Source organism: Eutrema salsugineum, unplaced genomic scaffold (genome assembly GCF_000478725.1).
Source record: "Eutrema salsugineum unplaced genomic scaffold, Eutsalg1_0 scaffold_6, whole genome shotgun sequence".
Classification (NCBI taxonomy): domain Eukaryota; kingdom Viridiplantae; phylum Streptophyta; class Magnoliopsida; order Brassicales; family Brassicaceae; genus Eutrema; species Eutrema salsugineum.
In genome coordinates, this window is record NW_006256547.1 from 6,513,168 (window position 1) to 6,536,818 (window position 23,651).

The 23,651-nt window shown below is 39.1% G+C and overlaps 5 protein-coding genes and 1 non-coding gene across 11 annotated transcripts; all 6 read right to left on the reverse strand.

Moving 5' to 3' along the window:
- Positions 1-3,916: 3,916 nt before the first annotated feature.
- LOC112083768 lies at positions 3,917-4,023 on the reverse strand. The gene has a single exon (XR_002897896.1). It is a non-coding gene; the product is annotated as a small nucleolar RNA R71 (small nucleolar RNA).
- A 5,026-nt stretch (positions 4,024-9,049) lies between these two features.
- On the reverse strand, positions 9,050-11,839 carry LOC18011975 (protein terminal ear1 homolog). The gene is made up of 5 exons (XM_006395522.1): positions 11,110-11,839; positions 10,355-10,874; positions 9,804-9,929; positions 9,574-9,715; positions 9,050-9,352 (listed from the first exon to the last, which is right to left on the reverse strand). Exons 1-5 carry the CDS (start codon positions 11,837-11,839, stop codon positions 9,050-9,052), a joined length of 1,821 nt encoding a protein of 606 aa, XP_006395584.1.
- A 1,380-nt stretch (positions 11,840-13,219) lies between these two features.
- Positions 13,220-15,367, reverse strand: LOC18011976 (D-cysteine desulfhydrase 2, mitochondrial). Of its 4 annotated transcripts, none has more exons than XM_006395523.2 (7): positions 15,241-15,367; positions 14,746-15,069; positions 14,589-14,631; positions 14,174-14,503; positions 13,945-14,074; positions 13,678-13,839; positions 13,220-13,540 (listed from the first exon to the last, which is right to left on the reverse strand). In XM_006395523.2, exons 1-7 carry the CDS (start codon positions 15,310-15,312, stop codon positions 13,315-13,317), a joined length of 1,287 nt encoding a protein of 428 aa, XP_006395585.1. In that variant the 5' UTR covers positions 15,313-15,367; the 3' UTR covers positions 13,220-13,314. The 4 variants fall into 4 exon arrangements, with proteins under 4 accessions (XP_006395585.1, XP_024007197.1, XP_024007196.1 ...); XM_024151429.1 differs by having other exon boundaries at positions 13,945-14,092; XM_024151428.1 differs by having other exon boundaries at positions 13,678-14,074.
- Positions 15,368-15,875: 508 nt separating this feature from the next.
- On the reverse strand, positions 15,876-16,439 carry LOC18012824 (anther-specific protein BCP1). The gene has a single exon (XM_006395524.2). The coding sequence runs from the start codon at positions 16,362-16,364 to the stop codon at positions 16,002-16,004; it is 363 nt and encodes a 120-aa protein (XP_006395586.1). The 5' UTR covers positions 16,365-16,439; the 3' UTR covers positions 15,876-16,001.
- A 650-nt stretch (positions 16,440-17,089) lies between these two features.
- On the reverse strand, positions 17,090-19,476 carry LOC18012945 (SEC1 family transport protein SLY1). Its single transcript, XM_006395525.2, has 2 exons — positions 19,356-19,476; positions 17,090-19,028 (listed from the first exon to the last, which is right to left on the reverse strand). The coding sequence occupies exons 1-2, from the start codon at positions 19,384-19,386 to the stop codon at positions 17,230-17,232; spliced, it is 1,830 nt and encodes a 609-aa protein (XP_006395587.1). The 5' UTR covers positions 19,387-19,476; the 3' UTR covers positions 17,090-17,229.
- Positions 19,477-19,793: 317 nt separating this feature from the next.
- LOC18012946 (ultraviolet-B receptor UVR8) lies at positions 19,794-23,115 on the reverse strand. Of its 3 annotated transcripts, none has more exons than XM_006395531.2 (7): positions 22,807-23,115; positions 22,142-22,191; positions 21,821-22,057; positions 21,371-21,720; positions 20,881-21,282; positions 20,373-20,757; positions 19,794-20,291 (listed from the first exon to the last, which is right to left on the reverse strand). In XM_006395531.2, exons 3-7 carry the CDS (start codon positions 22,040-22,042, stop codon positions 20,049-20,051), a joined length of 1,602 nt encoding a protein of 533 aa, XP_006395593.2. In that variant the 5' UTR covers positions 22,043-22,057; positions 22,142-22,191; positions 22,807-23,115; the 3' UTR covers positions 19,794-20,048. The 3 variants fall into 3 exon arrangements, with proteins under 3 accessions (XP_006395593.2, XP_006395588.1, XP_024006953.1); XM_006395526.2 differs by having other exon boundaries at positions 22,718-23,115; XM_024151185.1 differs by lacking the exon at positions 22,142-22,191 and having other exon boundaries at positions 22,718-23,115.
- Between the last annotated feature and the right edge of the window lie 536 nt (positions 23,116-23,651).

Genomic DNA, 23,651 nt, shown 5'->3' on the forward strand with positions numbered 1-23,651 from the left:
GCATAGGAACTCTTATATAGAGTATTCAACATTTCATGACAAAACGATGTTTCCAAACAAACTAATTCAACATAAACCCAACAGCAACAAACGTATATTACACAAAACTAACAGAATCTTACCATCAACGAACACTATTTTTTCAGGGAGGATTGAGAAAACGAAAATGGCGCAGAGAGGAGAAATACTCAGGCAAATGTCTTCCATCTCTCAAATACAGAGTGTCTAAATCGGTCCAGATAGAAAAAAGAGAAGATAAAGGAGAGGTAATAGTGGACATACATCTCAATAAGATATGACTATTAACCAGGATGGTGAAACAAATACATATGTAATGAAAATTTGCAGGAACAAAGACAACCACAAATAACATCGGAGATAAAAAGAGGAAGCGAGGGACATATTTATAGAGGAGCAAAACACACAAGCTACAGATCAGATGTTCTCGCAATTGTTGTTTAAATTTAGCAAATAAGAGTAACAAAACAAAAAAAACATTTGGACATTTTTTAACGAAACAAACATACATGAATGTAGCGGAAGTAATACCACTATTAATTATTAAGAACCACAAAATCAAAGATGACAACAACAAATTTACAAAACAAATAAAGCATTCGTAGAAGAAGAAATTAAAGGAATAACAATTACCGCAATTAAGAATGTGGGTTTGAAAGGGATTTGCGAAGGCTTTTAACAATTACCGCAATTAAGAATGTGAGTTTCAAAGGGATTTGCGAAGGAAATGCCACAATATTTACAGACAAACAATGAGTTGCAGCGAGAGATATCTAATTTGGGATATGTAGCAGAAGAAAATTGAACTTCAATTTCGGACGTATTTACCAACAAAATCGGTTCAACTATTTTGGGAATCATGAATATAAAGGGGAAAACAATGAAACCTGTTCTAGACACTTCGACAAATATCACCACTTTTTTTTTTTGGTCAACGATATCATCAACTTGTGTTTACCAAATTAATTAACAATTAACATAAAAATCCTGTGCGCAGCGCGGGAACGACCACTAGTTTCGATTAATGTTAGATTGTTAAATAACATAAAAACAAAGATTATATTTTGAAACGACAAGACCAATGTGTTTTTCCCAGAAACAAAAAATTTGGGGTACTGAACTTGTATCGGATTTGGTCTAATTAAACTTATTAATACGATTATACCAGACACTTTTAAAAAGAAATTAAATTCTGATTGGATTTAATAATTAAAGACAAAAATAAATCCAAATCAGTCAAATAAATACCCTAAAGAATGATTTCTTATTCGGGATTTCAGTATTTCATAATCCTAAAAACCTGAAAGTTTATATTTTCCCAAGCTGAACACATCTAAAAAACATCACAAGATTCAGTTAACATCAGAAGATTAGAAATTGTAGTCAACGATCACTATCAAGGCATCATATGAAAGGTGGACATATCATCACGTGTCAAAACCCCATGAATCAGAGGGAGATACAGAATGTGATCATCACTAGCACAGTACCCTCCTTTCAATTGTCCCTTTCACAGGTCACTGAAATAAGACAGCTAAACAAAGTTAGTATTTTCACTCTTACCCTTAAGGTCAACCCAATCCTAGTCTCCAATCCAATTTTCACCATATCATTTAAGATTAAAGAATTTAAATTCCAACATATTACTATTTTCCTTATACATTATCCAAAAGAGAAGCAAAATGGATAACTATGAAGTTCAACACACTTAGATAAAATAATCATGAATTTTTATAAGATTATGTGAATTCTCAATGATTTGAACAAAAGAGCTCGTTATTAAGTGATGAGTTTATGATATATCATGGTTTTTATAGTTTTTAACCATGGTATAAGTCTTATTTATAGAGTCTTTTTAGTGTTTTTCGAGTCTTTTGGAGTCTTTTCAGGTCATAGGTACGTTTGGAGCTTAACTGGAGACTTTGGAGCACTTTGGAGCTTAATCAGGATCAAATTCGTCAAGTATGGATTTTGTGCTTTAGTGACGCTCGACACCATGGAGAGTGACGCGCGACACTTGTTGCAAAAATAAGGAAAACGTGATTTTGTTTCCTATTTGAAGAAGGAGTTGGGCCCAAACGTTTTCAAGGAAGCCCAAAACGTGTCTTAGAGATATATATAGGGTTTTTATTCCCTTTTTACGATAACCTTAGATTTTCTTAGAGAGAGTTTTTGTTTTTGAGAGTTTTTGGGGAGACAAGTCTGAAATTCTGTTCCGGAGAGAGAAGATTTCGAACCCCTGTTTATTAATCTATTTACTGCTTACTGCAAGCTATTCAATCATGCTTATTGCTTCAATCTCCATGTCTGAGTAGTTTGTTTGTTAGGTTTAGGGTTCTCATAAAGGATTTCATTGGATGTTAGATTGATTGGTTAGTTAGGGTTCATAATCTATTTAGTTCTTCACCATAGGTTGTTCTTAAAGCTAATTCTAGATTGGCCACCTAGAACTTAGATCTTAGGTTGCTTAATTGACACGGAAGTGTAATTGAATAACTGGAAAGAACCTAGGGTGAGCAAAGTAGCTATTCGCAAAGGAATTTGGTTTAGATACTTTGTGAACATATCGAACTTGAGCATTTAGCTGGTTTAAATCTTTAGGGTTTGCAAAGGAATTTAGAATTCTAGGATTTTGACTTAGATAATTCTCACAATGGAAGTTGGTTAATTATAATTCGGTGATTCGAGTTCAAGAACTGTGCTTAAACCTGAACCCTGACTAATCGATTGATCTGCATGCATTGATTTCCTGAGAAACGCCCTAAGCCTAATCTCCATCCATCTGAATCTTACAAACCGTTTTTATTGCTGCTTAGTCTAATTCTGTTGCATTGCTATTTATTTACAATATTTCTGCTTAGCGTAATTCAATCTCTATAAGGTTTATTGAGTGATCTCTTGTCTCTGTGGTTCGACCCCGACATACTACAACTGCACATCTGTGCTCTTACAGAGTAGCTTAGGGATTAAACTTTGAGCAGATCAAGTTTTGGCGCCGTTGCCGGGGACTTGATTTCGCTATTAAACCTAGTTTTTGAGTTTCGACTAAGTTTTTCGACCTAGTGTCGGAAGTGGTGTCGCGGTGTCGCGCGACACCTTTCTTTTTATAACCTAATTTACTTATTTCGTTTTCTCTCTTTGTTTTTGGTGTTTCAGGTTTATGCATACTCGTGGAACCAGAAGCAACAAGGACATCCCACTAGTGAATTTGAGCAACGAAGAGCTAGCTGAGTTAGAGCGAACGAACAGGAAAGCAAGAGATCCGTCAATGATGGAAAACGCCAATGGACTTGTTCGTGATGATGTTGGAGTCTGGAGAGACCAAGAGGGTCATGTGTGCAATGCGAGAGGCCAAAGGCTTGATGGAGATGGCAACATCATTCCACCAGCACCTTTACCAGTGGATGTTGTTGACCAGAATCCACCACCTGCACCGCGTGGTAATGCTGTGATCGTTCCACATCAGAGGAACACTCCAGATGATCGGAATGTAAGGGAACCTGCACCTGCAGCTGGTCGTGGACGAACACTTGGAGATTACAACAGGCCTGAGCAGTTCTATGCAAATCGTTCTGCGATTCGCGCCCCTGCGTTTCAAAGAAACGATTTTGAGCTGAAACCTGTGTACTACACTCTTGTGGGTCAGCATCCTTTCCATGGCCACTCTCATGAGCACCCTATGGATCACATCGAGAGGTTTGAGGACTTGGTCACCAGCATCAAATACAATGGAGTGTCCAACGATTTCCTCCTCTGCAAGTTGTTTCCTTACTCTCTTGCTGGAGAAGCAGCTAACTGGTTGAAGCAGTTGGAGCAGTTGGAGCCAGGATCACTCACTACTTGGGAAGAGACCAGGAATGCCTTCCTGCACAATTTTTTCGATGATGCTAGGTCTGAGGAGTTGAGGACGAAAATTTCATCTTTTTCTCAGGAACCAACTGAAGCATTCAAAGCTTCTTGGGTGCGATTCAAATCGTACCAACGAGACTGCCCCCATCATGGCTTCAGCGATGTGCAATTGTTGGGTATCTTTTTCAGAGGTATCGACTGGAGGTATCAGATGGCTCTTGATGCAGCGAGCAATGGAAACTTCAACACCAGATACCCAGACGAAGCTGTTGAGTTCATCGAAAACTTGGCATCTAGCAATAGTACCAAGAATGCAGACTATCAACGAAGGAAGCAGGCTGGGAACATGGATGGATCGCAAATTGCTGAGGTGAAGGCTAAGCTTGACTCTGTGCATAGTCTTCTTGTGGGTAAGAAATCTGTCAAATACACTGCAGGAGTTCAGAATTTCGGACCAGATGAAGCTTTTGAGGAAGAAGATGTTAACTTCATCAATGGAGCTGGATTTCAGGATCAGAGATTTGGTTATGGGCAAGGGAACACGAATTACAATGGAAATAAGCAGAGGAGTACCTTCACAGGTAATCAGAACTCTTCTGGTTACAGCTCCAAACCTCAGTACCAGACATCCTACTCCAACAACAGTTTTTCAAGAAACTATGGTTCTCCTCCTCCTCAAACTCCAGATAATGAGGTGAAGTCTATGCTGGAACAGATCTTGGAAGGTCAGCAGAAGATGACAGTGGACTTTAATGGGAAGATTGATGCTATGTATCTGGATCTGAATGGAAAAATTGAAGTTCTGAACATTCATGTCAAGAAGCTTGATACTCAGGTTGCTCAGACTGCAGAGTCTGTAAAAATTCAAGAAGGATTCCTTCCTGGGAAGACTGATACCAATCCTAGGCATTACTGCAGTGCCATCTCGTCAAGGAGTGGTAAAAAGTTGATTCATGTGCTGAAAAAGGGTGTTTCTGAGGATGAAATCGTGGAGTTTGACGAATCTAAAAAAAATTTCGAAACTGCAGAGCCAGTGTCGAGCGACACCACAACCAGTGTCGCGCGTCACCAATTGCAGAGCAAAGCTAATATTGCTCAAAGTCCGAAATCTGCTGAGGAAAAGGTTTACAAACCTAAGGTTCCTTACCCAAGGAGTCTTAGGAAGTCCAAGCAGGAGCTAGATGATGCCAGATGCAAGGCTTTGATGGAGAAGCTTGTGATTGAGATTCCTTTGGTTGATGCTGTGAAGATTGCTCCTACTCTCAGACACTATGTGAAGAAGATGGTGACTAATAATGTGGGTCATGAGGAAGGAGCGATGATGATCTCTGAACATGTCAGTTCTGTGATTCATAATAAGATTCCAGAAAAGCTCTCGGACCCAGAAAGTTTTGTTTTGGACTGCTCTATCTTCTCAGAGAGGTTCAAGAGATCGCTGTGTGATCTTGATTCGAGTGTCAACCTCATGCCACACTCTGTAGCTGTTAGCCTTGGGATGACTGACTTCAAGCCAACTAAGATCTCTTTGATCCTAGCATATCGGTCTAAAAGAATCCCAAAAGGTGTCTTGGAAGATGTTCCAATCAAAGTTGGTGATTGCATAATTCCTACAAATTTCGTGGTTCTGCAATATGGAGAGGAACCCAAAGATCCTCTTATCCTGGGAAGATCGTTTTTAGCTACAGCTGGAGCGGTGATTGATGTCAAGCATGGTAATCTTGATCTCCACCTGGGAGATACCATCATGACTTTCAAGATGGAGAAGCTGAAGGATCCCACCATAGATGGTCAGACATTCCAAGTCACTGCAATACCTGAAGTGATAGTTGGAGATCAGAACGTGTTTGATGCTGAGATGGTGAGAGATCAATCTGAGTTGACGAAAACGTCTACAGAACCAGTGACTGCTGTTGATCAGGAAGCTCCAAACATTGCACTCCATCCATCTCCACCAAAGCAAAGGTACGCACCTCTTGAGCCTAAGCCTAATTCTCGTGATATCATTGGAACTGATTCAAAGGATGCAGGCTCTGTCTCACGACGCAAGCTACGAGATTATCGTAGAGCACTTGGTTTTTCGTTTGATGATATTGCAGGGAATAGGTCAAGGCCACCCAAACACAGATCTCACCCTGGTGCTATTCCTGCATTCCTTGGACGACCTCATGCGCACAACGCTTACACACCACCATGGATGAGACGAATTTCACAGAGGCACTCTTTGCCACTGTCTGATCCACCAGATGCATAGTCTATCCATAGTCAAGCTAATGACTTTAAACAAGCGCTTGGTGGAAGGCAATCCACTGGTGAGTCTGTAAATAAGTCTTTTGTTTCAGTTGATTTTCGTTTTTCTTTTTCGTGTTTTAGGTGAAACAGGGCTGGTGTCGAGCGACACCATACTCGGTGTCGCCTGTCACTTGATTTTCTACCTTTATTGAAAAAAAAAAAAAAAAAATTAGGAAATCAGATAACCGGAGTCGAACCAGAAATTCGGATGGATCTGCTGCAATTCGGTACGAGGAGAACAAGTGTCGCACGACACTATCATCAGTGTCGCGCGACACCATCATTGCAGCCAGGTAAGTTCTCTGTTTTTCCTGCGTTTCTCTGTTTCTTTTATTTTGTTTCGCCACCTTCGGACTAGATAACACTGGAGACAGTGTTATTCAAGTCTGGGGGAGGTAGTTGCTGACATTGTGTTTGTTTTTCTTAAGAGTCAGTTGTGTCAAAACGTTTTTGAGTCAAAACCTGTTGGAGATCATGATGCTTTTCCTGGAATTATTGTGCTGACCTTTCACCTAAGTGACCACTGCTGCAGATTCAGTCTAGATCCGACTAATGAAAAATCCAAAGGCTGACCAGTTCACTAGAGGCGTTCATGTTTCCAACAGAATCCACTAACCTGAGCTAAGTTCTGAACTTCACTTTTAACTCGCTGATGTGACTAATGCCTTAGAGCTTGATTCCTCGTTCATACTTGATCAATGAAAGCCTCTGTGAAATTTAATGTTGGTATTTCTCTCCCTTGTAACGAGCTAAGAAGAAGAAAAACAAAGAAAAAGGCGAAAAGATTGAGATGATTTTCGTTTAGGAGTGAAGGGCTAGGAATGTTTCCAAGGATCCCATTATTTCACTTCTAAGTTGGAATGATCACACAAAGGAAGGAAGTGAGGGGTAGGAATGTTTCCCATGACCCCACTATTCGCTGAAAACCTTTGATACAAGGTAAGGGGACAACTTGGGGACTTGGTGGCAAACACCATCAGTACTTGCAGCTTTACCCTTATCGAGTATATGCCATAAAAAAATGATGATGAGTGTGCGAAAAGAATAAGTCTGGGGGAGAGAAAAGTACCAAAGTTTGTATGGCTGATTTGTTTGAGTACAGAATGGGAAAGAATCTAGAAGGTTCTTGGCATCTGAATCATCAGTGAGATCGAGCGATGAAGGTTTATGGACCATGTTGTGGAATTTTGGACTTAATCTGGAAAGCTGTGAATGTCTACGGAGAAGTACATGGTGGTTTGATTTGGAATGATGAAGCAGTAGTTGAGTTGCAGGGTGATCAGTCAAAAGCGATGTTCCAATGAAAGGTTGAGTCTCTGTGTTTTCAAACTTCTTTCTCTTGTTTGGTGTTATGTTTGCTTGAGGGCAAGCAAATGCTAAGTCTGGAGGAGTTGATATATCATGGTTTTTATGGTTTTTAACCATGGTATAAGTCTTATTTATAGAGTCTTTTTAGTGTCTTTCGAGTCTTTTGGAGTCTTTTCAGGTCATAGGTACGTTTGGAGCTTAACTGGAGACTTTGGAGCACTTTGGAGCTTAATCAGGATCAAATTCGTCAAGTATGGATTTTGTGCTTTAGTGACGCTCGACACCATGGAGAGTGACGCACGACACTTGTTGCAGAAATAAGGAAAACGTGATTTTGTTTTTTATTTGAAGAAGGAGTTGGGCCCAAACGTTTTCAAGGAAGCCCAAAACGTGTCTTAGAGATATATATAGGGTTTTTATTCCTTTTTTACGATAACCTTAGATTTTCTTAGAGAGAGTTTTTGTTTTTGAGAGTTTTTGGGGAGACAAGTCTGAAACTCTGTTCCGGAGAGAGAAGATTTCGAACCCCTGTTTATTAATCTATTTACTGCTTACTGCAAGCTATTCAATCATGCTTATTGCTTCAATCTCCATGTCTGAGTAGTTTGCTTGTTAGGTTTAGGGTTCTCATAAAGGATTTCATTGGATGTTAGATTGATTGGTTAGTTAGGGTTCATAATCTATTTAGTTCTTCACCATAGGTTGTTCTTAAAGCTAATTCTGGATTGGCCACCTAGAACTTAGATCTTAGGTTGCTTAATTGACACGGAAGTGTAATTGAATAACTGGAAAGAACCTAGGGTGAGCAAAGTAGCTATTCGCAAAGGAATTTGGTTTAGATACTTTGTGAACATATCGAACTTGAGCATTAAAGCTGGTTTAAATCTTTAGGGTTTGCAAAGGAATTTGGAATTCTAGGATTTTGACTTAGATAATTCTCACAACGGAAGTTGGTTAATTATAATTCTGTGATTCGAGTTCAAGAATTGTGCTTAAACCTGAACCCTGACTAATCGATTGATCTGCATGCATTGATTTCCTGAGAAACGCCCTAAGCCTAATCTCCATCCATCTGAATCTTACAAACCGTTTTTATTGCTGCTTAGTCTAATTCTGTTGCATTGCTATTTATTTACAATATTTCTGTTTAACGTAATTCAATCTCTATAAGGTTTATTGAGTGATCTCTTGTCTTTGTGGTTCGACCCCTACATACTATAACTGCACATTTGTGCTCTTGTAGAGTAGCTTAGGGATTAAACTTTGAACAGATCAGTTTATAAGAAATAACACAATTTAGTCATACTATTCTATCCAGCACCACACTATTTAATAGAAAACAAAAATTCGAAATACTGTTTAATTCCATGATTACCACATAATAATTTATCTAAATAATTTAAAATTCATTGTTATTTGGCTCATCCTCCCAAACTTTCGCTTTTTAGAACTTTGCATGAGAAACTGAATCATGTCTAATGACCAAAAAGGATTTTAGATTGAAACAACAAAACAGGTGCAAATCTAAACAAAATTAGGTTTACTTACACTTATGATATCTTACGTTTTACATTTCAAACAACACCTACAAAGATGTATCTCCTTTCACGGTGATACTCCGGCCACCATCTATGCTACTGCCGGAAAATCCGTCTTCCTGACTGTTATCATGATCACTGCCGCTACATGATCCACTCACATAGTGATCTTGACCGTCCACTGGCTCAAGATGATGACTAATGAGTCCGGTGCAGCCGTTGATTTTGATAGAGACAGGTTCGGTTAACTGCTTACCGTCTCGTGGAGGCGAGAAAACCACCGGAAGGTAAACCTCTGCCTCGCAAGGAAACTTCGAGCTCTTGAAGTGTTCCTTTAGATTCTCCAAACCCTTTTTTGACGGTCAAAAGTACCAAAATAAACACATTGTGACACTTAATTATCAGTTTATCACAAGTTCACGACTTTGGTTTAACTTATAGCTTAAACTTTGGTAAATGTGGATCTCGTGGAACAGTTCCACGCGTTTTACAGAACAATTTAAGGGTTTAAACTCAAGCATGATGCTTTGTAGTTTGCGATTCAATTCAAAACAGTAATGTGTATGAATACCTGAACCCTCGCATAAGTGACTTGACAAATCTTACGCGAATTAAAAACCTCCCAACGTTGATCATGAAACGTCTTGTAAAGCCTCCAAGCTGCCTCCGGAGACGTCATGTTCACAAACCCATAGCCAACATTACACTTGTTGCTAATATAACAACAAAAGAAATAGTTATGATCATTGTTATCAAAATAACCACTACTAGTATATAGTCAATGGGTTTTGATTTGATTACTTAAAATCCATGGGAAGATACACAAAATCGTAAGAAGAAAAGGGCTGATGATGATCGCTTTCCTCGGTGATCGCTTCGTTGATGTGAATGCAGTGATTGTCTAGCATATTCAACAGCAGCTTTTGACTATACAAAACAAAACAAAACAATATTGAACCTTAGAAAAGCTCAAATGGAATCTCATTAAGAGAACCATACAAGAATCTGAAATATGAAAATGTTAGTCAATTAATGCAATATCAAACAAGAAGATAATCAAAAGCTTAATGGAACATTAAGAGAATTTTATCTAGAATATAAATCTTTGAATATATAAACAGCATCTTAGCACACGAATCCAAGTGAATATTTTAATAAAAAAATTTAGAAAGATCTAAATATTCAACCATCCTAGAGTTTGAAAAAGCTTCGAACTTTAAATCTATATAAATTCTTTATTGAAAGATTAAAAAGATTTAGTCTTTGATCACCATCCTAGTCTTTACATTACTGATAATTGAAAAAAAGCCTTAAAACTTTAAAATACTAATAATTAGATTATAAAGCCAAACCTGTACTTGTTTGGTATGTTCTTGATCATCAAAGTGGTACGTGGATCTCTGCAACTTGGATCATCCAAGGTTTCTTCACTGATAAGAAATTGACTTGGTTCCTTGTTCTTCATCTGTCTCTTCTTCCCACACTTAGCCACGTTCTTGTTCTTTGTTTCCGATTCCATTCGGGTCTTATTATCATCATCATTGAAGATACACAACGAACGCATAGAAGATTCAACAACAACTTCATGATTAGGGCTCACATTCTTGTCTTTATCCTTCATGAGAGTAGTTGCAAACGGTCTCAAAGGAGGAGCCAGAATTGGTGGCGGTTGAAGCGGTAGCTGCGGTTGCCTAAATGACCTGAACTTGTTTATAAGTCCACCTGGTCGGCTAAATTCGATCACAACTTGCTTCCCATAAATCTCTTCACCATTCATTCGATCAAACGCTTTCGACGCATCTCTTACGTCGTAAAATTCAACGAATCTTTGATGTTTCTTGTACGGCGTCTCTCTCAACTCTTTGATCGGACCTGAAGATAAAAATTACAAACTAAATGTTCTCACATAATTAAACAAACAGTCCAATATAGTCCATCGCATGTAAACAAGGGCATGATTCATTTAATATTGTAATTGAAAAATGTTTTAGTCTTCGAAAATGTTTTAATTCCTGACATATCCACAAATCGAGGAAACAAAACTAAAAAAAATCAAACAAAATCAAGACATAGAAAATTACAACAACCAAATAAAAAAAAACATTACCGTAAACATGGAAAATCTGTCTGAGAGCAACGGAAGTGACTTCAGGGTCTAAGTTAAATATCACCAACGTTCCTTGGTTACAACCACCGGGAACGGCGCTAGTAGCCGGAACAACAAACTGGGCCCACACAGGTCTGCCGGAAACAAACCCACGCGCCGATGAAGAAGACGGTGAGCTCCAAACGCTAACGCTCACGCCGTTACCGTTAACTCCGAGTCTGTCTTGATGCTGCATGTATCTACCGCAAATCTCTCGAACCGCTCTTTTGGCGTCACGGAGATCGTAGAAATGTACGGTCACGGTTCCTTGTGAGATTCTCTCCATTTGCACGCCACGCACGTCGCCGAACACCTCCAAGTCGCGTCTCACCGTCGACTCGGTGACGTCACGCGGAACATAGATCAGAGAAAGAGACCGCGTCGGAGAATTTGACGGCGGAGGAAGCCGTTGTACGGCAGAAACGCCGTTAAAACACGGACGTGGTGGTGGTGGTGGTGGTGGTGGAGGACGAGGAGAAAACATCATCGGATGTGGTGGGAGATTAAAGAACGTGAAAACTCTTGGCTCCGTCGGAGATACTCCGTACGACGACGGAGGAGGCGGCGGAAGCGGCGGCGGAGGAGGTGTGTAAGGAAAGTAATAACGAGGGGAGATAGGGTTTAAAGGTACAAACTCTTGAGCTCGAGGGTCTAAATTTCCGGCGAACGGAATAGCTCTAGAATCTTCCATTAACAGTTCTTTTTGTTTTCTTTCTGAGAGGAATGATTTTTTTTTTTTTTACCGGCGAATGTGAAGTTTTCTTGATCGTGTGAGAGATATTGTAACGTCGTCTCTCTCTCTCTCTTAATTCAGTAGACAAGACAGTGGAAGAGAACAAATGTTTATTTTTTATGTTTATTTTTGTTATGTCTTTCCAATTTGTATGATGCATTTAAGTTTCTCGAAAATGACTGTTTTTTTCCAAAAAATATATCGGATTATTTCCTTTTGTTTAAGTTACGTTAATACCCCTACTCACTTTTTGTAGGCTTGGGTTCTTGGTTTACGAGGCAATATATGTAGATTAAAGTCCCTACGCGACACGGATACTGAGTACGTGGAAAATGTTCAATCTTTTAATTTTCAGTTGTGCAGTTTTCTTTTGAATATTTGAAGAAATTTGAAAACAGAGAAAAAAAAACGATCTGTTAAGGAGATAAAATTTGGTCATGGTCAGAAAATTCGGGTGTGTCGAGGGCTTTTTAGACAATCAGAGCATACAAAGTAGAGGTGCGATTAGAGGGAAAAAAATGCTATATGGTAACATTTTGGTTGCCTAGTAAAATTATAAAATAAAGCTACAAGAACAAAAATGAACCATCATAAATCGCAGTAAACAAAGTTTTTACCGTATGGTTGAACCGTTTTTTGTAAATCATTATCATGGTCACTCTTTTTTACCCAACCACGTCCACGAGATCTGTTTTTTTCTTTCCATTGAGTAAACTAAAAACAAAAGATTTTTTTTTTCTTCATATTTTCACTATATTTACAAAGTACGTATAGTCTCCAAATCATTTAAGGTCCGCAATAATTAGCTAAAGTCTATATTCTCTTTTTCTTCAACCAAAAAAAAAAATTCATTTTTTTCGCGATTCTAAATTGTTTAACGCGAATCTAAAATGACATAGATTACACACACAAGACCACTACAAAATGCATGCTTACAATAATTAAAAAAAGGTTTATGATATAAGAATCAAAGGATCTTTAGAAGCAATCGTTTTGTGTGTCTAACAAATAATTTTGTTTAATGTGGATATTGGTCTATAGAAGAAACTGTTGTTAGACACGAAGTAGTGACTAAACGCACGTGCACATGAAAATCTTGGTTCAAGAAGAAGACTCTCCAAAGCCAACGACCAAAACCACATAATCTTGGTTTTCGTTTTTATAGATAAAGTAATAATATTACTTGATACAACTTCTTGCTTACCACGTTTGCTTCCGTTATCACATTTTTTTTTTAGACCAAGACGTATATTACTATCTTCTTTGTTGTACAAATATGATTCTTCTCGATAGCCGTACAATGGAATACCAATTTTTATGGTAAAAATATTAGAAAGTTTGTTTAGTGGAGAATTTGTCCTACAAAATTGAAGTTTTCTATTCATCTTAAGATTTATGTTTCTGAATTCTTGGAAATTGTATCATGCTAAAGCCTAATCTGTCAAGTTAGTGAAGCAAGATTTGTATCTTTGAGCAAGACCAAACATCCCAAGAGTGCCTCCAGTGTGAAGCATCACTACAATGCTTGATTTCTCGTCTTGCACAAGCTCTGTTGCCGTCTCCCAAGCAGCTAAAGTGTACATTGGATCCACTAAGACTCCTGTCTCTTGCGCAATTTTCCTACACATCTCCACTTCTCCTTCCAAGACCTTCCCAAATCTGCAAGAACAAAAAAGAAACATAGATAATGGATCGAATGTCAATCCAGCAAACCAATATAAAGCTTCAAACTTGGGGCGGAAAAATATCATTTTTATTAAATCTTCAATAGTGAAAAGAAGAACTTGCAAGCATACTTTCTCGGGTGTTGACGATCTACCCATTTGATCATATCCAAGCTGCTGCAGACCATCGAGGCAAGAAACTGCCTCGTAAATTCTGCCATCAACCGATCTTCATGTCTCTTGTAATTTTCGAGTGTATCAGCAAGCATCACTGCATTGATCTCCCATGGAAGCCTATGAAGAACTTTAAGTGAGCTGGTGATTAAGATGCTAAAAGCTTCGGCAAGCGAAAAGAAAACAGACACAAATAGTATAAATCTTGTGAACAAAGCTCCTAACCCAAAAGACATAGCTGCAACTCCTAAACCCACAGCAGTTGTTCCAGTACCAGCATCAACTACAAATTTGACCGGCCTTGTCTTCCCAAGTAAATGATCCTGTGACAAATACTGCACTAACCGAAACATACCTGCACAGTGACAAAGCCCTTCTTAAACGATAATCTTGGCCCAATTCTTCCACATTGATTTGGTGCAGTATCTTAATTTATTCAAAAATTGATGTTTACCGAGTAATGCAAGAGCATCTCCTGCACCTTCATTGACGATCAGAACCTTTCTAGGAGAAGCTTTGGAAGTAGAAAAATCATCCATTTTTGCAACATCCATAGCCTCAAGGTCCTCAACGATATCTTTAGCCCATAAAACAGAACCATCTTCTCCAGCAACCAGATCAGCGTGAGTTTTCAGCATTTGCTCTCTATTCGCATACCTAGATCTTGGAATGTACTCAACATTTCCATACATAGTTGAAACGAGGTTATAACCGGTCAAAACGTCGGGCTGTTCTCCACGCAGTAGCAAATGTGATCTTATACCTCTCTCGGCACACGAAACCGCTGCAACAGACAAGCCATTCACTTCCAATTCATTCAAAACCTAACTCGGCTTAGTTCTCTAGTTATAAGATAATGAGAACTATACCAACTGCAGCTGTATGAGCACTTTGACACCCTCCACATGTAACCTATATACAACAAAATTCCTAAGCTTTTAAGCCTTTTTTCCAAAGGACCCAATTGAGAAATATTGTAAGAGAAAATAAGCAATAACTTGAAAGAAGAAGATAACTCATTCTCACCAAATCAGTCACTTTATGATCCTGAAGAAGTGGTAACAAAGCATCAAGCTTTCTAGCTTTGTTGCCATTCACAAGAGGATGTAAGAGATCATCTCTCATAATGTAAAAAGACGATTCTTGATTTCCTTTTGACACTTCATCCCCGAGATTTGGACTAGTGTTGTTGAAGAAGGAGAATTTTCCGATTCCTTGTTCCTTACAAGTTTCTTTAGCAGAAGAAACACTGATTCTCTGAATTGGGGTTGCAGGACTCTGTAATCCCCATTTCCTATCAAGTAACTTCGACACAAACTCTCGTGATTCGAGCTCGGAAATGCGAATTCCCTACAATCAAAAAATAAAAAAGATAGTTTTTTTTACTCAAAACCAATAAACTCAAAGCTAAATCCATGATTTTTGGATAGTGGGATTCGAAATGCAAATTGGGTTTTCTCAGAAGTAAATTAAAACAAAAAAAAAACGAACTTTCTTATCACAAGGCAAGAAAAGAGAAACCTGAGAGGAGTGAAAGTGATGAAGATTCGACTTCCCGTTGAACGCGAAAAAGGTTGACCGTTGGACCTTCATTGTCGCTTCGTCTTCTCTGCAAATTCTTCTTTCTATCGGCTAAGGAGGAATCAAGTTTTGTTACGTGAAAAAAAAAAAAAAAAAAAAAAAAAGTTTTGTTACGTGAAGGACACGCGCTTGCATAGACGTGTCTGGGCCATGCCTGTGAAAGCGCACGGCCCATCTCTTGTGGCTTTATAAAAGATCTACATCAACAAGTTCATTTTTTTACTATGAAGTTATTGAATGAATTTAAAACTATAGACACGACAAAAAAAAACTATTTATATTCATTTCTTGACCCAAAAAGGACATATTTATATATATTTTTTTTTACGTTGAAGTAAATAAATGTCCTCGTTAAATCCAATGTTATGTGGGTTCATGAGTGTGCATATTTTTTGGAAAATGGATAAACTTGTTCATTCCACTAGATAGCAAATCTCATATGAAAAGAAACGATCAATATTTCATTTTTTTATATATTGATAAACTTGCTCATCCTCTAAAGTTTTATATTGTAATAATGATCCGATCGGACCAGCTAGAAAAAAATAAAAACTTTTGTTTAATATTTCATACTTCCGTATCATCCCAGTTTTACCAATGAAGGGACGAGCAAATATTTATACATATCTACAAGAAAATATTACAAAGATTCATTAAGAAAAGTAATCTTAATTTCTTAATTTTCACGCGCCGATCACAGCTCAGAAAAAGCAGAGCGATCCAACCGTCGCACCAACGACAGAAGAAGCGAAGCCAATCGTGGCGGTGGCGACGCTTCCGGAAGCTTGTTGAGGCGGCGGATAATTTGCGTAGGAAGAATCGCTTCCGATAGGTCCGGCGACCGCCACGTCATCATCTCCGGGAGTAGCAGCAGCATCATCATCGGTTGTTCCAATAGCGTTGTCGTCTCCCGGAGCCTCCGCTACATCTACATCTCCGTCGGTCGGAGTTGTGGCGGTGGGAGCTCCGGCGGTGGTTGTCGATGGTGGTTTATCAGCGGCTGATACGATCACGGCGGAGACGGCGACGAAGAGGAGGAGGAGAGCTAGGTGAAGGCGCGCCATTATGTTAGTTAAATTAGTTAAATTAATAATCCCCAAAAAACTTTTTTTCAAATGTTTAATGGGTATTTTTCCTTTTTTATTTTTTTTAATTGTGTAGTGAGGCTCTTTATTTATATAGTTTGTTGATCAAGTGCGAAATTTGAGGTTTGCCAAAAATATTAACGGCTGGGAAAGATGCAATCTTCTTCCCTAATTTTAAGCAGCTTCTTATTTATGTCAATCTTATCAAACAAATATAGCAGAAAAATAAAAGAAAAGAATGAGTAAAATTTTAGCCCAACCTTTCTTCAATTGATGAATTTAGTAATGGGATATTTGGTTCAAATTCTATTGTGATTTTTAATTATGGTTCACAACTGTAAATGTATTAAAGAGCACAGATATTCGAATTTTCAAAAAAATTGATGACTATTTTCTTTTTGTTTTGTTTTGGGTTCAAATTGTCACAAAACCATAGTTACTGTGAAATGGAAAGGGTTATTAGGTGGGGGATGTTAAAGTTAGTATTAATCTGAAACAAGTAGGGATGTTTAATGTTTTTGGGCATCAATTAAAGATTATTGTAGGTAAATGTTCCTTACCATTGCCATTGGGCTTAGCTTCCGTGTCCCATAAGTAATCATACTTACATAATACATGAATGCATGTATACATACGTGTGTATCCAAAACTTGTGGGTTTGAGTGGTAGAACAAGTTATATCCATCCAAGTCAACGGATCTTTATTGTTTAATAGTTGAGAATAAAATGAATATTACTATTAACCCATCTTAAACTTAAACCCACAAGAAACACTTGCACCCGATAGACTAACTTATAAGAACACCAAGAACTTATCAAACATCTTTCTTAGAAGCCGGCCTGTCTATGTCGGTCCCATCTTCTGTCCCAAGAGTGCGAGCTGCTCGACGAGCTCAGTTCCGGTAAGGATCTCTGTGGCTCCATATATAATGTTCTTGACCGTCTTCTCACGCTGCGAGAGGTCCTGCAAACTATTATATTCAGCGTAGTTACCCCCACCGACCATAAAAACTATTGCTTCTCTGAACGGCCCCTTCCCATGGCTGCTACCACCACTGTAGCCTGACTTTGAAGCTCTCGGATCCAGCATCAGGTATGAATCTGTCTCTGAGTTCGGTTCTCCCTCGGTTAAAGCTTCAACAGCCCGGACCACCGCCAGTTGCTGATCACTGGACAAGAGGTTCTTGACTCCTGCAGTGACCGCACTTATGGACTGGCCATAGAGCTTCTCAGCCCAATCAACAATGTTCCCTCCACTGGCAGAGGAGTTTGCCGAGGCTGCCACAGAGACGTTCTTCAGGGACTTGATCTTCTTCACATACTGAAACGCGCTTGTATCAGCCTCAGCTTCACGCAACGCAGCTTCCACGGCTTCAACTTGGGACTGGTTTATGGTTTCCGACGATATTAGGTACATGATGGCAAAACGTAGCTTGTCCATCTTACTACCTTTCCCTTTCAGAACAGAGAGTAGATCGCTCATGTCTATGCTGCCTCTCATCATCATGTCATTCTCTTTCTCCGTGTACACATCCAGAGATCGCTCTTTGATCTCTCCTAAGAGCAAGGTCGCTATGTTTGTGTGCTTGTCGATTACTTTCTTTCTCTCTGTCAACTCTGGAAGTGAGTTCACAGCATCTTTTAAATGCTTGGTGTTCCCGATCAGATCAGTCCCATCAAACTCTGCACTATTTTTCCTCCCACCGCTTGTTCTCATGTTAACCTCTTCCACGTCTCTCTTGTACTTGTTTAACTGAGTCTCGATCTCCATGGCGACTTGAGGAAAATCTAGAGAACCGTTGGCCGACCAAAACTGGTCTGAAATGTCTACAAATTTTTGCTTCCCACCATTTTCACCTGGCAAATTCAAACTGTTGAGCTCTAGTCCCAAAACGTCGTGAACAAGAGGCTGGTATCTGAAGTCGTGTTGAATCCCGACCGAGAGTTCAAAGTTTCTATCGAAAATGCACAGCAAAGGCCGCTGCTGAAAAGACCTTTCTGTAAACAGATTGTTCTTGGACGAATTAAGATGATCCCTCAGTTTCTGATCCAATGAAGATGCAACCATCTCTGCTGGTCCTCCACGAGGACATTGTATAACAGGCACCACAGTAAGCGTTGCCAATACACAGAAGAGCCCATCTGCAACCTTTTCGATTACCTCCTTAATGTCTCCATCAGTTGCTGGTGGAGCGTTCAGCTGAAGATAGACAGAGCGTTGCTCCAAGGAGAAAAAGTTATCTTCCAAAGTCACAAACTCAAGATACTGATCATGCACCTTTGCAAGCCTTTCAACGGAACCTGAATTGAGAGTACCCGAAGCGAGGCTTTCGAGGAGCGGGCGAGAGATGGAAGACGAGAAATTAAGGTGAAAGGTGTCGTAGAGAGATTTGGAAGCATCTGCTAAGATTCTCTTGATGTTGGTTTCAGTGGGTTGAACAAAGTAGACAGCTACAGCAGGAACAGGCTTTCTCTCTTGATTATAGATGGGCAACACAAGTGTAACACTTTGTCTACGAATATCCTCTATTCGCATTAAAGGAGCGATAATATTCTTGCCGAAATCGTCGTGGATCAAGACCTTGTAGAATACCTCGCTTGGATCCAAAGCTTGGTTCAGGTTCAGCATCCGGATCACACACTCTGCAATCGGGTCAGGAAGATTGAAAAGATCCATCATTTACACAACACAAACGCAAACAGAAACAAGGAAGGTTCATGTTCAGGTTCAGCATCAGGGTTAACACATTCCGCAATCCGGAAGATTAAAAATCCAACCTTTAAGAAACATAAACGGAACAAAACAAATAAAAAAGGCATCGTTTTTCAGATTCCTAGAAACAAGATTCGATCTAGATCTTGTACAGTGAAGGGGAAAATTAGAAGAACCAGCAAGACTATGGAAATGTCACTATTAAAACGATCAACATCAAAACAAACACAAAATAGAGTTTGAAGAGCGAAATTTACCAAGCTGTTTACGGCGGAGATTGAGGGCCATCGAGTGGTGAGTTCTATGATCTTCTTTTGAAGCCGACGACACGAAATTTTGTGATCGGAACGGATCAGATTATACACGATCTATAGAGAGAGAGAGAGAGAGAGAGAGAGAGAGAGAGAGAGAGAGTTAAGAAATCTATGAAACCCTCTGAATCAGCAGCCGGTACACACATGGGTGGTGTTGGCGCGGGAGTTGTCACTAAATCCAATCCGTCTATAAACCGGATAATTAAATAGATTGGACCGGTTCAGCCCAAGTGAGCCTGCTCGATACCGTGGCCCAATAATGTACCATTGACCCAATTCTGAGATTTAATCACATAAGAGGGAGTGCTAGAAGAAGATGTCGAAACGATATTAGTCAAATTGCTGGAGATGAGCGTGAAGAATATTGTTAGTCTTTTAGGCTTTTATAACAAAAACAAATGAAATAGAGACTGAACCTTACAATAAAATGGATTCGACAATTATTAACAACGTAACCTAAAAGACATTACCATGAACAATTAGAATAATCTAGAAAACCCTATACAATGAAATGTTAAGACAAGTTCCTTAACTTATGTTCCCCCACTCCTTTTGTACACCCTTCCAAAGTCTTTTAAACATTTAAAAGCAAAACGCAATTTTCCTTCCTTGCCAACAAACCGCTAAACCGCTTAATTAGCTGAGATCGATATCCACTTTTGCCGGTACACACCTTTCGGTTCGGTTACGACCAAGCTCTGTTCCAAGCTGACCTTTATCGCCTGCACCAAATGCGAATAACTTCCCTGATTCCGTGAGCGCAAACGTATGAGCCTTCCCATGTATCGCGTTCGTTAGACTAATCTGAACCATCCGCTCCTTGGCTTGTTTCAACGATGTTACTAAAGCTGGACTCAGCACATTCTCATGTCCATTGCCCTGCCAAAAAACCAAAACATAAAAAGAGTCAAATTATGAGCTTCCATTGCAAAAGAAACAATGGAAGCTATTTAGCTAAACCTGTTCATCAACATCTTGATGGTGACCAAGACTAGCAGATTCTCCACAACCAAACGAGTAAACATCGCCATCATCAGAGACCACGAAAGTAGTGTAATCTCCTGTTGCGACATGAACCGCCTTGACATGGCTTAGCCCTTGAACAACCTTGGGAACATATTCACACTCCTCGTCACCGTGTCCTAAGCAACCGTATCTTCCCCAACCCCAAGTGCACACTCTCCCGTCTTGACCTACCACTGCAGCATGCCAAGCACCCGCTGCAACCACCCTAGGTTGAAGATTCAATAGCTTAAACTGCTCGATAACCTTAGGATACTTCTCATCTGTTTTTGACCCGTGACCAAGCTTCCCTCCCAAACCACAACCAACCGAGTAAACCGACCTAACATATAAGTATACTATTGCGTCAGAGTCCAAATTACTTTTGTTAGAAGCATTTCAACATTCTTACATTTAAAATGTTGAGAATGACCGGTCTAGAATAGTGTATAGGAAGGGAACTCACATGCCATTTGGTAGACAAGCTAAGGCAAGAAGGTAGCAATAACCAGCAGCAATCTGCACAACGGGTACATTCTCGAGAGGTCCTAACAAAGGACGTGGCTCGACATCCCCAGCCTCGGTTTGGTGTCCGAGTCTACCATCGTTGCCCCACGAGAGTGTATAAACTTTTCCTTCTCGGGAGAGAATAGCTGTAAAGAAGTTCCCTATCGCCGCTTGCACAACAAATATGTTCTTTAAAGACGTTACGAGCTGAGGTGTTGTAACCGGTCTAGTCCTTTCCCCTTCATAATCAGCCTCGCCGAAAGAATCTCTCCCGCAAGTGTAAACATTCCCATTATCGCTTATTAGCATTGTCCGACCAGTACCAGCTGCAGCTTGGATGATTCGGATTCCCTGCAATGATCTGCACAACATGATAGTGAAGCCATCTTCTTGTTTTTTTTTTTTGGTGTGGTTATGTACTTAACCGATTTGGTGTCAATGAGAATAACCTGACTGGCAAAATCCGAGTTTCTTCATCTGTATGGCCATGTCCTAGCTGTCCAGAGTTATTACAACCAAAAGTGTAAACTTCGCCTTTTGATGTCACAGCTATACTATGACCAGGACCAGCAACTGCTTGAGATTTGCCTCTTCGACAACACGCTTCACCAGCCAGCAAAAACCTAAGGACCAATTTCCATGATCCTCCGCATCTGCGTTTCATTTCTTGACGTTCTTCTTCATTCATAGGCTTGAAAATCACCCTTTTATTACACATGTCGAGAGCAGCGAGCTCCGGTAGCGATAAGCTACAGTCCGGTGCAAAGTTTGCTGGCTGGCTAAAGAACGAGCATGTTGCCTAAAACAACAACAACGACAACAAGAAAGATCAAATCAGCAGAACCATCAATTCTTGGAACTTTTCAGTAAAAAAATTTCAAAATTTTCCGAAACAGAACCTCTAGATTCGCGAGGTCACGAGGATCCAATTTACATTCAGTGAGAACATGAAGGACAATGGAAGGGCTAGCTGCTAAAGGAAACTCTCCAGGAGTTGCGTCCCCAAAGCAATGGCGTTTTTGCCTCTGATATGGACTCACAGGAGGAGAAGTAGTCGAAACCGGTTGCTCCGGTAAGTTATGGTACTGTAAAGCCGGTTTTCCACTCGTTGTAGCATCCATTTGGACACAGATTATCTACAAATCACGACTTAAGAAAAGTCACATTCTGACTTTTCCTGTATTATGACATAAAACACAGAACAAGATCCCACTATTTACCTGCAAATTTTGTAGTCTAGTAATGTTAAACAAGTTCTAAAGCTTTTGATCTACAGAGGAAACAGAAACCAGTAAGGATCATAGTCACTTTTCTCAAACTATAGCTTCAATTGCTGTAAACTAGTATCAAGGAAGCAATTTTAGAGGTTTTAACAAGAAAGTTACTTTTTTTTCTCTTTCTAATCATGAACAAAGAGAGAATCTGTTAACAATCAAATCAAATTAGCCCAAGAATGAAAGAAGGAAATTTGGAAGAGAATTGAAGCAATCAATAATGATGACGAGTATTCTATAAGAACAAAATGAATCTTAAAGAAAGAAAGATGGATCTGATACGGAAGAAAACTGTTTGTCACACGCAAAGGACTTCTCCTTCTCCTCTGCACACGGAAACTCAAGTTTTGACCTTACCACCACGATCAACACAAACCCAGAAAATCAAATAAGTTTTGATTGATTTAGGAAAACGTTATCAGAAGAGATCAACTAATTTAGGAAAACGTTAACACCACGATTTGATCATTTACCCAGATTCAATCAGTGACAAAATCAAAGGAAATTCAACAGACTATTTACATGGTTAGATAAAGGAGCGAAATTTCTGAAAACCCATCTGCATCAAACCATCAACATCATCATCAATTCATCATCAACAAGAATCGAACCTCAGAAGTTACAGACAACCAAAGTGGCTTTCTTTAGTTTGGTTTTGCTGTCTGATGAGAGCATATGAGAAAAATGGATATGAAAGAATGGTCGGCGAGTATTTTTTTACTTTATAGAGAATTGACGGTGAAGAAAAGGAATCGAATTTCACAAACAAAAAAAACCCCTCAAATTTCTTATATAATTAAACTTTTTTGTTTTCCTCCTCGGAAAGTCTCTAAATTTTGCGTTGAGGGAAGTGAATGAATAGAAGAGAAAGTTGTGGTGTCTCTTTATGCGGTCTTATAAAGCAATTCTCTCTGTCACTCCCAAAATTTTCTGATAATTGTGATTGTGTAAGTATATATGCACATATTACTTATAACTGCAATGGTGTATAACATCATGATTCATACATGAATGCATGTATACATACGTGTGTATCCAAAACTTGTGGGTTTGAGTGGTAGAACAAGTTATCCATCCAACGGATCTTTATTGTTTAATAGTTGAGAATAAATTGAATTTCGCTATTAGTTTATTGTTAGTACTCATGAGTCCTGACGTAGTTATCCACTATGATGACATCTCCAAAAACAAATTTCCTTGTCCTTTACTATTATTTTCTCTGAAAAAAAAAGAACTCAAATTTGTTGAGAACTTGAGATCCATCTTATAGTATTGAGTTTCATATCTAGATTATGATGACTATGAAAATGAAATTAGTAATCTGGTTTTTGTAACAATTGTTCTAAATGTATATGTCAAAGCTTGATGGATGTTCACGATTTCACGTTTCTGTAATCTTTATAAACTAAAATTGATTACTATACATAAGCTTGGAAGCAATACCAACCTGGCAAAT

Coding starts and splice junctions, on each gene's coding strand:
- LOC18012946 (XM_006395531.2), bottom strand. CDS start 22,042: ATGGATGCTACAACGAGTGGAAAACCGGCTTTACAGTACCATAACTTA. Junction 21,283..21,370: donor ACTCGGATTTTGCCAGTCAG/GTTATTCTCATT, acceptor CATGTTGTGCAG/ATCATTGCAGGGAATCCGAA. Junction 20,292..20,372: donor ATCAAGATGTTGATGAACAG/GTTTAGCTAAAT, acceptor GTTTTTTGGCAG/GGCAATGGACATGAGAATGT.
- LOC18012824 (XM_006395524.2), bottom strand. CDS start 16,364: ATGGCGCGCCTTCACCTAGCTCTCCTCCTCCTCTTCGTCGCCGTCTCC.
- LOC18012945 (XM_006395525.2), bottom strand. CDS start 19,386: ATGGCCCTCAATCTCCGCCGTAAACAGCTTG. Junction 19,029..19,355: donor TCTCCGCCGTAAACAGCTTG/GTAAATTTCGCT, acceptor ACCCGATTGCAG/AGTGTGTGATCCGGATGCTG.
- LOC18011976 (XM_024151427.1), bottom strand. CDS start 15,312: ATGAAGGTCCAACGGTCAACCTTTTTCGCGTTCAACGGGAAGTCGAAT. Junction 14,632..14,745: donor ATCATAAAGTGACTGATTTG/GTGAGAATGAGT, acceptor TGTTGTATATAG/GTTACATGTGGAGGGTGTCA. Junction 13,541..13,677: donor GATCGTCAACACCCGAGAAA/GTATGCTTGCAA, acceptor TTGTTCTTGCAG/ATTTGGGAAGGTCTTGGAAG.
- LOC18011975 (XM_006395522.1), bottom strand. CDS start 11,839: ATGGAAGATTCTAGAGCTATTCCGTTCGCCGGAAATTTAGACCCTCGA. Junction 9,930..10,354: donor AACATACCAAACAAGTACAG/GTTTGGCTTTAT, acceptor TGTTTTGTATAG/TCAAAAGCTGCTGTTGAATA. Junction 9,353..9,573: donor TCACTTATGCGAGGGTTCAG/GTATTCATACAC, acceptor CCGTCAAAAAAG/GGTTTGGAGAATCTAAAGGA.